Source organism: Nomia melanderi, chromosome 4 (assembly GCF_051020985.1).
Source record: "Nomia melanderi isolate GNS246 chromosome 4, iyNomMela1, whole genome shotgun sequence".
NCBI classification, from domain to species: Eukaryota; Metazoa; Arthropoda; class Insecta; order Hymenoptera; family Halictidae; genus Nomia; species Nomia melanderi.
The window spans coordinates 5,869,941-5,884,090 of NC_135002.1; the positions used below are offsets into that span (position 1 = coordinate 5,869,941).

The 14,150-nt window shown below is 45.5% G+C and overlaps 1 protein-coding gene across 1 annotated transcript in view; it reads right to left on the reverse strand.

Annotated features, from left to right (window-relative positions):
* Lapsyn (Leucine-rich repeat activity-regulated protein at synapses) overlaps positions 1-14,150 on the reverse strand; it is a 62,095-nt gene that overhangs the window by 2,847 nt on the left and 45,098 nt on the right. Inside the window, exon 2 of the mRNA XM_031994417.2 lies at positions 771-991. Within this exon, the coding sequence (XP_031850277.1) occupies positions 771-991 (221 nt within the window). The remainder of the gene's footprint in view (positions 1-770; positions 992-14,150) is intronic.

The window sequence follows — 14,150 nt, forward strand, 5'->3', positions numbered from 1 at the left end:
GATTGTTCTGCAATCTATCAGCTACTGCGACTAATTTCTATAATATTCCTAGCGAAAATGAAAAATGCTATAACATTTCTTAGATCTTTTATTTTCCTTAGCGCAAAATTTGGATGTGCGCAAAATCGAATAATTTTAGGGTAGTTTCTTTAAGATTCATTGAAATATGTAATATTATAACTGGTGCAATATTGGAACCTACAGAGTTCAAAGGGTTAACGCGTTCACGCTGGCGTGTACCACCGGTGGCTCGCAGTAAGATATATTAGACAGTGTGTGCCACTGATTAGACGTGTAGCATCAAATCTGTGGCTCGTCAAATGGTTTGGTAATTAGAAAACATCGCCGTATAGTTGAAAATTAATATACTTATCGATCATTTCAATATTTTCATCAATTTTGAGAATTCAGCCGCCAAATGGGTTAGAGTGGAAATTACAGCGCCGGTGTGAACGTGTTAACGACCATATCCACGGTGTCCAACTTTTCCTAACCCCTTTACGCTTTTCAACCTACCGCTTCATACCACATCCGACTGAAGATCTTAAATGGAATTTAATGAATACCAACACTCGTTTCATTACAGTCGAAATGAAATACTATTTAGCTTGCTGCGAAAGAGGTTAGAAGCCAACGGGTTGAGCAAACTCCGGACTCCCTGCCCTGTATCATTCAACACGATGTCATTTACCCACCGAAGACCATTAACCTGTTCCATTTCAATTAGAAAAATCAATCGTTCCCTCGCCGAGTAAACCAACAGCACCCACCTGAATGTCAGTCTTCAGATTGGCCGGCACTTCCGCCAGGCTAAGGTTCACGCATCGCACCTGCAGCATCGAGTACTCCTTGCTGTATCTGCAGGTCCTGGAAGGAAGGTCCTGGTACATGACCAGAGTGGATCCGGCGGATCCAAGAGCAATCGCGTCGGGCATGATGGCCAGGACGAATCCCATCAGCAGGATTCTTTTCATCAGCCGCAAGCCCATGTCTGCGAACAGGGGAAATCCCATTTCTCCGTTGAAACTGGCGGTCAGGGTAAATTTTGAGTAATCGGCGGAGCCATCTTGGGAATCGAGTTCTCGAAGCGAACCGCGCCGCCGGTGCAACGTCACAGGGGATCCATCGATCGCGAGGAATCTTCGGGGTCGAATCGATTGCCGGGGAAATTCGCCGTGGGGGCGTTCGCAATCCCGTTCCCGTGTATTGCTTCGGAAGAAATCGCGGGAGTCGAGGACGGCCGGGAAGAAGAGCGCTACCGATGCATTATTTCACGGTTGCCCCGGTTCTCCGCGGGAACAATGACGAGGGAATTTCCGAGACGCGTTGTCCATGCCCGGCCGCCGAGGGAGGAACGCGGCCGGATACCTCGCGTGAATTTTTTAACGGCACGGAATACCTATCGGTCGGCCTTGAACAGCGGGTTACCGCTGTCCCCGGCGAAACTAGAATCCCCGCGACGCCGGCCTCGATGAAATATTGGGAACTTTGTTTCCAAGTGGGCCTTTCGCCCTTCCTCGACCCCGTCCGCGTTTCCCGGTCGCTCGTGCATCTCGCGCCGCGCAATTTAGCTCGAACCTGCTCAACCGCCGGATCGACATCGGAATTTTCAGTCTCCGACGCTTTTAAACTTTCATCAACGAAGGAATTATTTTTACCGGCATTAACGATGAAACCTGTCTGGGCCGAGCACTTCTTCGTAGGTGTCAACCGCGTGTATCGCGTGTATCGCATCTATCGAATGGGCAGCTTTTCGAATGCTCGAGTTCCTTAACCACTTGGCGTATTATTTCGTTGCTAAGCTCGTGTAATATTTTACCATTTGTAAGAAATACAACAAAATTTTCCATTCTACTTCAGGTGGAAATTTCATTTGAAGATGATACATTGATAGCAAAATAGTTGTTTGCTTTGATCCGTGGGTAATGAACATTGATTCTGGTTAAATTAGTTTAGAAATCTTCATCGCGAGTCTCACTCGTCGTTGTACGGCAAGGGGTTAAAATAGAAGGGAATAGAAGAATCAGCGATCATTAACACGTTGAACGCCGCACGATTTCATAGAGCAAAATACGCAAAATGGAAAAAATACAATATTAAACCATTTGACTGAATTGGATTATTATCGTTGCACGTTCATCGAACTGAATGTCGCCGCAATGGGTATCACTCATTATAATATAGAAATATTTGCGAATAATCATCTTTCAATTTCACGCTAGCTTCGCGAAACGCTTCAATTCCATGGAATTTAATAGTTACTCGGTGAAAATTCATTTCGAATATGCACTCTGTCTACTTATAAACCTCTAATCTCCAAGTTCTAAGCAAAAATCAATTTTCCTATGAACAATAGAATAAACTGTACAACAAATGTCCGTAAATCTAGCGTTAAAATAAATTTCCTAGATAAAAACTCGGTCTTGAGTTTCCAGTTTTCATTAAGAGATCTTTACCACGAGTCTGACACGTTGTTATGGTTTTGTAATCTATCAGCAATTTTTATAGTATCCCTAGCAAAAATGAAAAATACTACAACATTTCTTAGATCCTTTATTTCCCTTCTTGGTGCAAAATTTGGATGTATGAAAAATCTAATAATTGTAGGGTAGTTTCTTTAAGATTCAACCCTTTGCGGACGAAGATTGTTGAAAGTATAAAAATCTTTCGCAAATTCTGCTGAATTAAACACTGAATGCTTAAATCATAGAGAATAAGGAAACTACGTACTGATCTCTTGCTGTTAGAATAGTTAAATCATTTGTCCACAACTGGGTGTTCCAAACACGGAAGTCTGATCTCAGCAAAATGCCGACATTCGTCAAAGGGTTGAAATATCTAATATTATTCCTGGTGCAATATTGGAGCCTACAGAGTTCAAAGGGTTAATCGGTCCTCGCGAAGAATTCGTTTCGGGTGTACGCGAAGAAATCAGTTCTCGCCGTTGACGGTGAATCACGGTTGGCCGCAGTCAGCGAATTTTGAAAGAAGACACCGGGCCCGGTGTTTGTTGTGCCAAGCTCTGATGAACTGCAGAGGTAGCAGCCGCGGAGCCTCCAGCGTATGTTAACTTTATATTCCCGCGGCCAGGTTCTGCCGGCCTCTCAATAAATTCGCGTTTGGGCACGGCGTTCCTCCAATTAATTCGCTCTTCCGAGTCCTTTACCCCATGTCGGTTTTCGTGAAATAATACCGGTGAAAAAAATGCAAGTGCAGACCGACCGAGCGCGCCGCGCTTCAATAATATTCCCTCCGCTTTGTCTGTTTTCCCGTAGCGAGTTCTGCGATGATCATGCGATTCGTAACCGAATTAAATTCCGCGAGCTTTTTTTCAGAAGCATGTAAAATGAAACATTGTTGGAGACACGAATTAAAAGTTCCTTTGTTTCGCGTCGGATAATAACCGAGGATAATTTGATTATGCAGCGATGCATCGTTGCGTTAGAATTATTAGATTTCAGAGCACTAGACACGGCTAGAATTCGTTTTTAAGCATACTAATCTTTTGTACGATCCTCTATGACTGAGCTTGTGGAGCTTTTTATCAACCGTTCGCAAGGGACTCGAAAATTTTCCATTGAAAGTGCAAATGCCATTGTAATACATTGCACTATATTATAATAGCGAAATAACTGTTTAGAGTAACGCTGATTTGTATTAACGCGTTCACTGCCATGAGAATTTTAGACATTCTGTACAATATTCCTTATTCTTTTGTAACAATGACAAATCTAGTAACCCATTCACTGCTAGCATGAAATGTGTGATTTCATTTGTACTTTCAATTTATACATTTCAAATATAGCCAAGATTGTACCAAACTGGCAATCTCTTGCTACGAGTATATTCGTGACGCAGCGAATGGGTTAAAACACTGTATTAAAGATCCTCGTATCGACAGTTTCCATTGTTTCGCAAGATCTCCCAGCAACACGTTATAACAGCGAGGTAACTATTTAGAGTAACACTGATTCGTATGAAACATCGGATCAAAAGATGCCTTTTTCGATAGTTGCCATTGTTCAGCAAAATACTCCAGCGAAACATCTGCCCGCGCGAGATAAAAAAATTGCAATCCAACGTACCGGGGAAATGATTGAAAATTATCCCAGCGTTCGATGAACGCGACTTGACCAGAAATGCCCGGCGATCGTTTCACTGGCAATCAGTTTTTCGTTTCCTCGTGCTTTCACGGGTAACAGGTACTGAAAAAAAGCGGGCAGAAACGCTGGGAGACAAGTCGTCGAACGAATCCGTCGGATTCGATAGCTCGCAGAGGCCGGCGGCAGCTGCCTGGCTGGCGTTTTCACGCCCGTCACGTTTTTCGGTTTCAATTTGCGGCACGCGAGCCGCGCGATCCCCTTTTACGGGAACGGTCAGCCGCAATCATTCGTAATTGTTCCGAGTCGCCGGAAAAAATAACCACCGCGACTGCGAACGATTCGTCGAGCGTTCAAATATCCCGCTTTTTTTCGCTCTCTCGCCCTCCGGGCTGCGGATCCGGCCGCGGTCCATACTGCGCGGATCCCCGAGGTCCTTTTCCCCCGGTTGGCGGGTGGGAAACGTAAAACACCTTCTTACCCGAGGCGTTTTTTCGGCCGGTCGGGTAGTTCCGAAAACACATTCGAGCCGGATCGTTTACCGGCCTGGGTAAATATTTGCCGCGGGTCGCTGAGCTTCTTCCTTCGCGAACGGTTTGCGCGACAGGTAACTCGTTCGGACGCGATTCTGGGGAGAACTAGGGGAGCTGCTGCGACGGAGACGCGATTGATAATTATTCTCATTATTTAGAGTGTTCGTGGAGCTTGGAAGATAGATTGGATTCTATTTCAATCCTCGTTCCAGTTTGATTCCATAGAAATAAAGCGTTACACAAAGTAACGATTAATCATTTTAGGCTGGTATTAGTTCCTGATGATCAGAGTGTTACGTCGCGTAAAGGTTTGTTTATTTGCTTTTAATGATTCTAGGATTGTTATATAAAAGTCTCGCTTGCTTAGGCAGAAGCTATTTAATACCGAGCAATAATATCGGAAGATTAGCGACTCTGATTCATATGATATCGTCCATTAATCGATCCGTGAATCATTCGCAAGAAATCCTGGAGGATCTCAGAGCACGAAGTTCATTGGAATTTGATAAACTTCCCACCCGCCAGCTGAAGCATGCGCGAAAATGACGAGGCGAATCTTTATCGGTATCATTTCCCTAGCCCCGAGTGCGAAGAGGTCTCCGACAAAGTCCCGCGACGTCTTGTTCCCGGAGGGGTCGGCGAGATTACGCAGCTTTTGTGGCGCGTTTTATCGGGGCAGCGCTCTCCGTTCCTCGGATAATACGTTATCGTCTGTTTGCCTACGGTTTCGAAACAATCCGGGGCTGTAAACCCCGCTATCTCGCGAGCGTCTTGCACTCCGGCGATCTATCACGTCGCCCAAAAGACGCCAGCCGATCTAATTCCGCTGTCGTAATCTGTTCTCGCGCAAAGGTCGGCGGACGTTAAGATCCGGCCGCGTAACGCGCGCCGGTGTTTGCCCCGGGATCTCATCCAGCGATTGTCGCCGCGACGATCGAGTTCCGAACGCGCGCGCGACCGAGGGGAAATCAATCGATCCGTCGCGGCGCGCGGCAGGAAGTTCGTCGGCCGGCTGGAAGAAGTCGTAAGTCCGGGGAATCCTGGGCTACCGAACGGATGACACGCCTGTACCCGACGATCCGGAACGATCGTTACGGCCCCGCCATAACGTTCGAGCCTTTCACGTCGACGACCAATTTTGAGCTTCGACGTTTTCAGGTTTACGGTCAGTTACGGAAGTTCCGCGTTTTACGCGATGACATCGTTAACGTGTTTTGCGTTTCGACTACGCGGCTAATTGGCTTTGCTGCCTTCAGACTTGGCTGCTAATGGGTGACTAACAGCTACTATTGCGAGTACGCCGTTGACTGATCGTGAGAACCGCGAGCAGTTTATTTATCGTTTACACCTTTGCGGTGGGGATTAATGGAAACGATTGTTAATCGTTTGGTGACGCATTTCTATATGCCGTTATCTACTGATTCACGCTTTCGGTAAATCTGTGCGATGTTAATCGTTTTATATGGCTTTCCGGAGAATTCGGAATCCATGCGGTTGAGGTGTTAAAGGCGAACGATATAGATCACAGAGGAAACTTTTCAACTAACACGCTGATTTTGATAACATTTCTGTGAGATGTAGTTGCTGGGGAATATTTCGCGTGTATTTTTTCTTATCGGCCATCTACTTTGAAGGGGTGAAAGCAACCCTCAAAGTTGAAGGTTGGAAGTATATTTTTCTTAATATCTCTGAAACTAGGGGGTGTAGAAAAGAAATCTAAATTGTCCATTTCGAGGCGAACAGTGGAAAGAAATGTCTTTTCTATAGCCCCTAGTTGCAGAGATATTGCGGAAAATACGCGTTCAACCTTCAACTTTGAGGGTTGTTTTCACCCCTTCAAAGTGAATGTTGGTCGATAAGGAAAAATACACGTGAAATATTCCCCAGCAACTACATCTCACACAAATGTTATCAAAATCAGCGTGTTAGTTGAAAAGTTTCCCTCATCAAATAAATTAGGTACATCATAATTAACACTAGAACTACCAAGTGGGTCAAAACGACCAATCCTAATTCTTTTACATTTGCTGCAAAGGTACAGATACTTCTTTAAGAAATGCTTAATGAAGCCGATTTAGTAATACCTAAATTAAAATATAAGCCAATCGAAACCTTAATGAATGCACGCTACAGCTTTCATAAAGGAATTTTAAAAAGAGGTTTTAACCCTTTGCGGACGGCCGTCGACATTTCGGAGAGATGAAATTTTCATATTTAGAAGACTAAGTTGCAGACAAACGATTTACTTACTCGACAGCCAGAGATCATCGCATAGTTTCCTTTTTTCATATTAATTAGACATTTGATATATAATTCAGCTTTATCTGCTGAAGGTCTTATACATTTCAAAGAATCTTCGTCCGCAAAGGGTTCAGGGCTCGGCAGTTCTAACATTAAGGTTAGTTCGATGCGACTAGTACAGACATGGAACAATGATACCGAACTTTTGGTTAAACGACAACGAAAGTCGCTAACGAACAGAGAAACGCCTTTCCCCAAGAATGTACGTTCCCCTGATCCTGATTGCCAGGAACAGCCTGCAAAAATGGAAGTTCGAACAATCCCGGTCCATTAAAATCGCCGAGTTATTCGAAACTCGTAACCGGATTATTCCGCTATACACAGTGTTTCGGTAATCCCGGTACAACCGAGGAAGCGAGTAATGCCTTCGGAATATTTCAAATAACGTAACACGAGGAAACTTCGAAGTCCATTACCTGGAAAACGGGGGCGTTATCTGCCCGAACGAATTCTCCTCTAAATTCTCGGCCCGCTTCTGGGTTTAGGAATCACACCGTTTCCGGCGCCGCGAGTTATTCCCGTCGCGCTGCGAGCTGTCCCGCGGTTCCCGCGTGAATTAACGCAAATAATAATCCCACAGGTTACAGAATACCGAGCCGATATTAAAGTCGCGGCTCGTCAAAGGCCCGACGGCTGTGCCGCGCGCGCGCGACTTGAAAAGACCGAGACTTCCGGTTATTACGGATTACCGAACGGCGTATAATCGGTCGAAGTAATACGCCCGAAAAGCCGCCGGGCTGCGGCGAAATCAAATGCGTGGCCGGCGAGTTCGTTATCGATTTATAGGAACCGGAGGGGGATGGGGGCGGCAGCGACGAATTTTCACCTGGACAATGAAAATAATAACGATAACCCGATAGTTGAGAAACTGGAACCCCTTCTTCAACGGCGGAGCGTAATCTCCCATCTTCGGGATACTGTCCGACAATGATCGAAACGGAGGATTTCCCGGACCGGAGTATTTCCCGTCGATCCTTTCAGTTTGGATCATTGCCGTTCGGTTTCAAGACGTCGAACGAGCCTGTACTCGTTAAAATTTTGTAACTGTTTTCGCTTCTTGAGACTGAGATTGGAAAGTGAAGGTTATTCGTCGATCGATAAGCTAGTTAAATTTCAGATCTTAAGAATAGACAGTTTCGAAAGGGACGCGATGATTTAACTGCGGTGATCTTTGGGTTTCCATTTATTGATTACGAAGATGGAGGAAAAGAGAATTCGCTTTGCTGAGAGAATTGTGTCAGCGAATAATCGAACTGAAATTACGAGAGATCTCGATTCGCCTGTACTCTCTGTTCATGTGTATACTACTAAATTGATTTTTGTAATGATTGCTCAGAGAAGCAATGTTTCAGCCAAGGTGAAATGGGCGACTCGGAATGAATGATTCCGATCTAGCCAGTAGTTCTAGTTTAATCTCCTTGCGCGGTCCATAAATCCAACGGCAATTCAGCTCGTTCGACGTGTCACCGAGAAAATTAATTTTCGAATTTATATATACGTAAAACCGTGTGACCCGAATTCGGATTACACGGTAGTCGAAGTGTTAAGAGGGGGACAGGGACGTGAGATTTCAGTTATTCCGCGAGTGAACGCGCGATGGTATTGGGTTCACGCGAAAACAGCCGCGGCCGCTAAATATTATTGCGAATCGCTGCTGCCGGGAATGTAAACGGAATTAATCCCCCGGTTGATGCGCAGAATCCGGCCACTGTTGATCGCTAGAAAACGAGATTCGTTATCAAGGTAAATTACTCTTGTTCCGGCCCTCCATATGCGTGATGTTTACCGAGAAATATTGGGACGAAGGGAAACAGACGATGGTAATGTATTTTTGAGTATATTAGTGAGAAAGTGTAGCTTTCCCTCCTTAGCGTCGCGCAGAGGAACGTGCAAGTGACTTTGTTTATAGATGTTACAATATAAACACGAACACTTGGATGAATGACTAACGTTATAATCGATTACCGCGAGACCTTATGGAGGGAGTGTCACCACTGCTGAGATTGCCAGTTGAATATGTGCAGAAGGAAGCGCAGATAACGAGGAACATGTATAACAGAGCGAAAGAAAGTACAATCCGCAATGATTCAGTCACGCATAAGGACTCGTTAACTTTTTGTCTGTTCTCCACATTTATTGTTGCTACTAGTTTGCAAAAGTTTGCGTACTAGGATAGCAGACGTAGAATCAACTCGTTGCTACATTTACCGATGCGCGACGCTAATGAGGTAACGCCGGAACACCGATTCGACTCCGTGACACGTCCTCGCTTGACGCCGGCGTCGGATACGGCCCTGCGCAACTATTTACATACATACGTACTTACATCGTTCGCCGTGTGGATATAATCTAGGCTGAAGGCAGTTTGCATTCCATGTTGATTTTAATTAAATAAATGTTGTTACGATACGCTGGTATTATGTGGAGGAACGCGGAATAATATATATCTCGCGACTCTGTCGCTGGTTAAACGAAGTTTAATCTGATTACGCGTTACTGTTGACAATTAAAATGCAATGGTTCGTTCGATCGCGTGCGGCCAGCGCAGTAATGATCGATCGTTATCAATCCAACGGCCCTTTGATTGGAATAATTACAGCCGCTCGTAATTAACAATTACGGAAATTAATTCAAAAACACCGAAAACCTGAACGGGCGTTATTCAATTCAATATACTAACCGATTAATCGAGTTAACGGTTGCGTCCGGACCCATCACTGTCCCGCGTCGTAATTAAATTTTACTTCGCCGAATTTCGCGACCCTTCGTGTTCGGGCTGTTGCTTTTTTATTTTCAGGTTAAACGTCACCGGCGGAGACTGCCTCGCGATTGATAATATTCGTTTAAAAACGGAATATCGCCGGGATTTCAGGTCTGTGACGTATCAAGATGCAACCCGCCGGAATAAATTAGTTTCGAATGCATAGATCGCGAAGTTTATGACGAGTTCGGGAACGACCCTGTTCCCTGTCACGGATTTCTGACTGTCAGTGCATCCGGGCGTCTGACAGTCGAAATAAAACACGTTGAAATAAAACACGTCGAAATTTTCTTGCCGCGGAAAATAGCGGAAGAAATATCAGCGAATTTCGCGCGGGGACGCGTCTCCGCGGAGTAATGTTTGCGAATTGTATGGGGATACGGTCGCCTAAATAATGTCGCATCATTTGTTCGAACATTCGCGGTGCACGGTATATTTGATTTTTTACTTTAACGATCGACCGCATTAACATCGCTTTTAATCTCTTATATTATCGCGTTACACTCGTGGAAAAACGTTTGAAATGAAAAATGTTGAATGAAAATATCGCTGTACTATATTCACTCGATTGAAGATTGAACGTTGCTTTCCTATTATTAGTTGTTGACCTTTCGAGCAGTAAACACAAGAATATATAATTCTCCTCTTCTAGTTAATCGTTAACGGCGCAATTGTTCCGGCGCAATTGTTCCGGCGCAATTGTAGACGAAACCGTAAATAATAAGGTTAACCCGATTATAGTATAATACGCTGCTTCATCGGTTTATTTAAAAATGTTCGAGCAATGCTAAAATTGTTCTTAAATATGTAATTATGATGCTCGTACCGTCGAAAGTGAGCGAAACACGAGAAATATGCGGCAATTGGAAGAACGCGTGGTTGCCATAGTAAAATTGAATGTTAACTCAGACGCGAAGTAGAAGGCTGCAGGGGATAATAATCGAGTGGAGAGGTTACTTTCTGTTTTTTCTCCCCCGGGACCAATGACTCGCGAACGTTAGCCGGGAAAGTGTTGGATGCAAAAGCTCGAGCGACTTTATTAACGAGCGCGGCCACCTGTTTATCGCGCTCGCGCGCCGATACCTCGTTTCCCGGCCGAACGATCATTCAATCCCCCTGTGAAATTTACTTAAACGGCCGTTGATTTGTTTCATTTCGCCTGTCGGCTCCGTTTAATCAACTTCATAGCCCGACACTTCCGATCGCTCCACTCGAATCCTTTCCCGTGAACCCGCAAAGAGTAGCTTGATCCTGCTTCCTCGCACGTTGCATCCCCGGAAATCGGTTAACGGCAGCAATTAACGTTCATTTACATTTTTTAAATAACCCCGTGGGTTCCCGGATTCTTCGAACGCAATCCTTCTGGCCTCTAGGTCCCCGGCGGACATTTAATTACCACGTTTTCCCGGAAACTTTGAAAAAAAAAAAAAAGTTCAATTCCCATCTGCAATCCCAGCCGGCAAATGTTTGAGCATCGTTTCCTTAATGGCTCCGCGAAAGTCCACTTTTTATCTTCGATTCCTGTAAATATTTAAGCGATCTCAAATTTCTGCCGGTGTGTGTTCAATCAATTTATCATTACAAGAGATCCGATCGCTAGGACAGCTTTCGGGATGATCGTGCATTAAGGATTACACGGCTCGCGGACGTGTACATATTTGCATCGCGCGTAAATTCAGAATATGCATGAGTATGCAAATCCACTTTTCCTTTATTCCGCGGCTCTTCAGAACTGATCTAGAAAAATATGAATTTACATAATCGCCAGACTCCGTACCGAGTCCGATGATAATAATAATAATAATAACAATACTAATAAGAATTTCAATTTGAAGTTCAAGGAACGCGGCCGGGTTCCGCCAGCGCGCCCCGCGCTCCGCCCGAACGCTGCGGGCGGACTCCGACCGCCGCAATCTCCCGAAAGAGAAGGAAAACTAAAGAAAAATTCAGATACCGGTCTGCATCGAATAAAACCCTATAAAACCTCCGTGCGACCTAAAGAAAGCGACCGCCGAAATTCAGCCGGAAAATTGCTACAGAACACCGAAAGGATTCGCTGTGCAATCAAAGTGAACCGCAGGCGAAAGAAGCATGGCGACGGTGGTCTTGGCGGGAAGTTTGAATCGTGTATCGTTAAAACCTCGCCGGGCGTCCCTGACGCGTCTCGAACTCCAATTCCTCGGTAGCTCTTTTGTCACGGAAACATCGGGAACAGATATTTTCCGAGCAAACAGCCGTAGCTCCCGCGGCGGCCATTAACGGACCGGCTCTTCAACCGTGGCAGCAGTTTAAAGAGGAAATAAATTAAACGAGTGCCTCGGCGAACTGTCGCGCGGCGTTGATATTCGCCGAAGAAGCCGGAGCTGCTAGCTAGCTGCTAGCTCTGCTAGCACCGACCCGATCCTCCAGTTCTCTCCCGAAAGTTTCTCTCCGCGTCTGTTGGTCCTGGTCCCCGTCTCCTGAATGCGAGCGATCCACGGCTACGTAACTCGCATATTTCCGCCGTGTCCCAGGCGTTTCACGTTTCCGCCCGTTTATTGCGCGCCGCGCCGCGCCGCGCCACCCGTTTCCATCGCAATTCGTGGGCCTCTTGTCACCCGTTCGTCCCGAGGAGATGCCGGGAATGCTCCCTCTCGCTCTACCTCACCTGCGCCGACCTTTTTCCCAAGTGCTCTACCATCGATTTCCGTTAACGAACGGTCACTTTCTTGTCAAGCAAGGACTCCGAGGCGCCGTCGACCCCTCGCCGTTGCGCTTCCTCGTGTTCATGGACATCGGAGGGACTGACGGCGCGCTAATAATGAGCAACGGACGCGACATCGCGAGGCGCTTCTTGCTCGACCTAAGAAACGTCCTATCAGTTTGGGCTCGACGGAAGTGAGATTCCGTGTCGTCGAATTGTGCACACAATATATAGGAGGAAGAAATTGCAAGAGATTGTGAAAGAGAAAAGAGCGATTAGTCCGGGATCTACTAGTGGACTCATCAATAAGACTTTTTGGTAGACATGTGCCTTAGACGCGGGAACGAGTCTAGTTTTATTCCTTTGTTTCGCTTGCGTACATTGTATCCAGTTCCTGGGAAGGCTCTTAGTACCTGGGTTAATTATGTTAGGAACTAATTATTTGCGCTGCTGGGTATTTTACGTACTTCTTAGTTTTTGTGCTTTCTGGCGACAGAAGACGGTTTCGAAAACCTATAAACGTGGACGTTAACCTTTAACTACGGCGGGATTTTCCGCAACACTGTATCTCTGTGCAAGTCTCGACGCGGACAAATGTAATGACGAGGACAGTTGGGCGATATGATAAACATATCTGTAGACAGAGTGAGCTAATTCAGTGGCATACCGTTTAAAAACATGATATCCATGAAAGCCACTATAGTAGCGCACTGTTCCAAAAGGTAGCGTACGCGAATGCCGCTGCAATGGCGTGGACTGACTAAAAGGTTAAAGATAGGGTTGGATGTTAGTGATGTCTTCTACACGCTGAAACATGCGGCGATGCAGGCACAACAACCGATGGATGGCTTTTTTCACTTTTTCTTTGAGTGCAGCAAGGCCATGAAACTTTGGAGAACTCAAATCCATCATTTGTAACGATGCCCGCATCGCCGCAAGTTTCCACGTGTACGGAGGCCTTAAGGGACCAGTGTAGGAGGTTTGCGGACGGTATATATACAAATAGGTAAATGATTGAGCAGAAGCGAGAAAGAATCTTAGGTGTCAGTAGCCTTCTATTGGCAGAGTATGAAAAGATGCCGCTGCGTAAAGAACAGGGATCGTGCTGCGTGGTTCGATGATGAATGAACTTTGTTTTTCCCTTCCCGTTGATTTGTTTTAGAATTGATTATTGCACATTTCTGAATAAAGCAGAGACTCGTCGGTGAGACCCGAGAAGTGAGATATTTTGTTCGCAGCTTCACATGCGGAGAAATTGATTGGCAACCGTTCAAACGGTAACTCCTGCAGCACGAGAAACACGAACAGCGCGAAAAGAATCGTAATAATTCGAACCGTCCCCACAAGTTTTATCGAACGAAGTCATGACCTATCGAACTTTCCTCGCGGCGATAATTAAAAGAGGTCAACCGCCTTAGAGCAATCGTCGAACGAAATAAACGGAGTTCACCGATCGAACTTCCGTTCCTGTCTGATCTCGCGAGAAATCAGCCCTGTCTAGATGAAGAATTACACTTTAAACGTGATGCTACAGATAGTAACGAGCGCGAGCCGCCACTCGATTCGATTAAACCTTCTTCTCCCGACTTGGACGCGACCCCGTAAACTTTCCGAGCGAATTGACTCGCGAGGAACAACGAACGGAAATCCTCACATATCGTAATCTTCGAAGATTACTGCTAGTCTCGAGACTTCGGATTTTTAGGTGTTATTTAGAATTTACTAGTCAATCGGTTCGATCTTAAAATCGAACTACTCCAGAGTCATCCTTC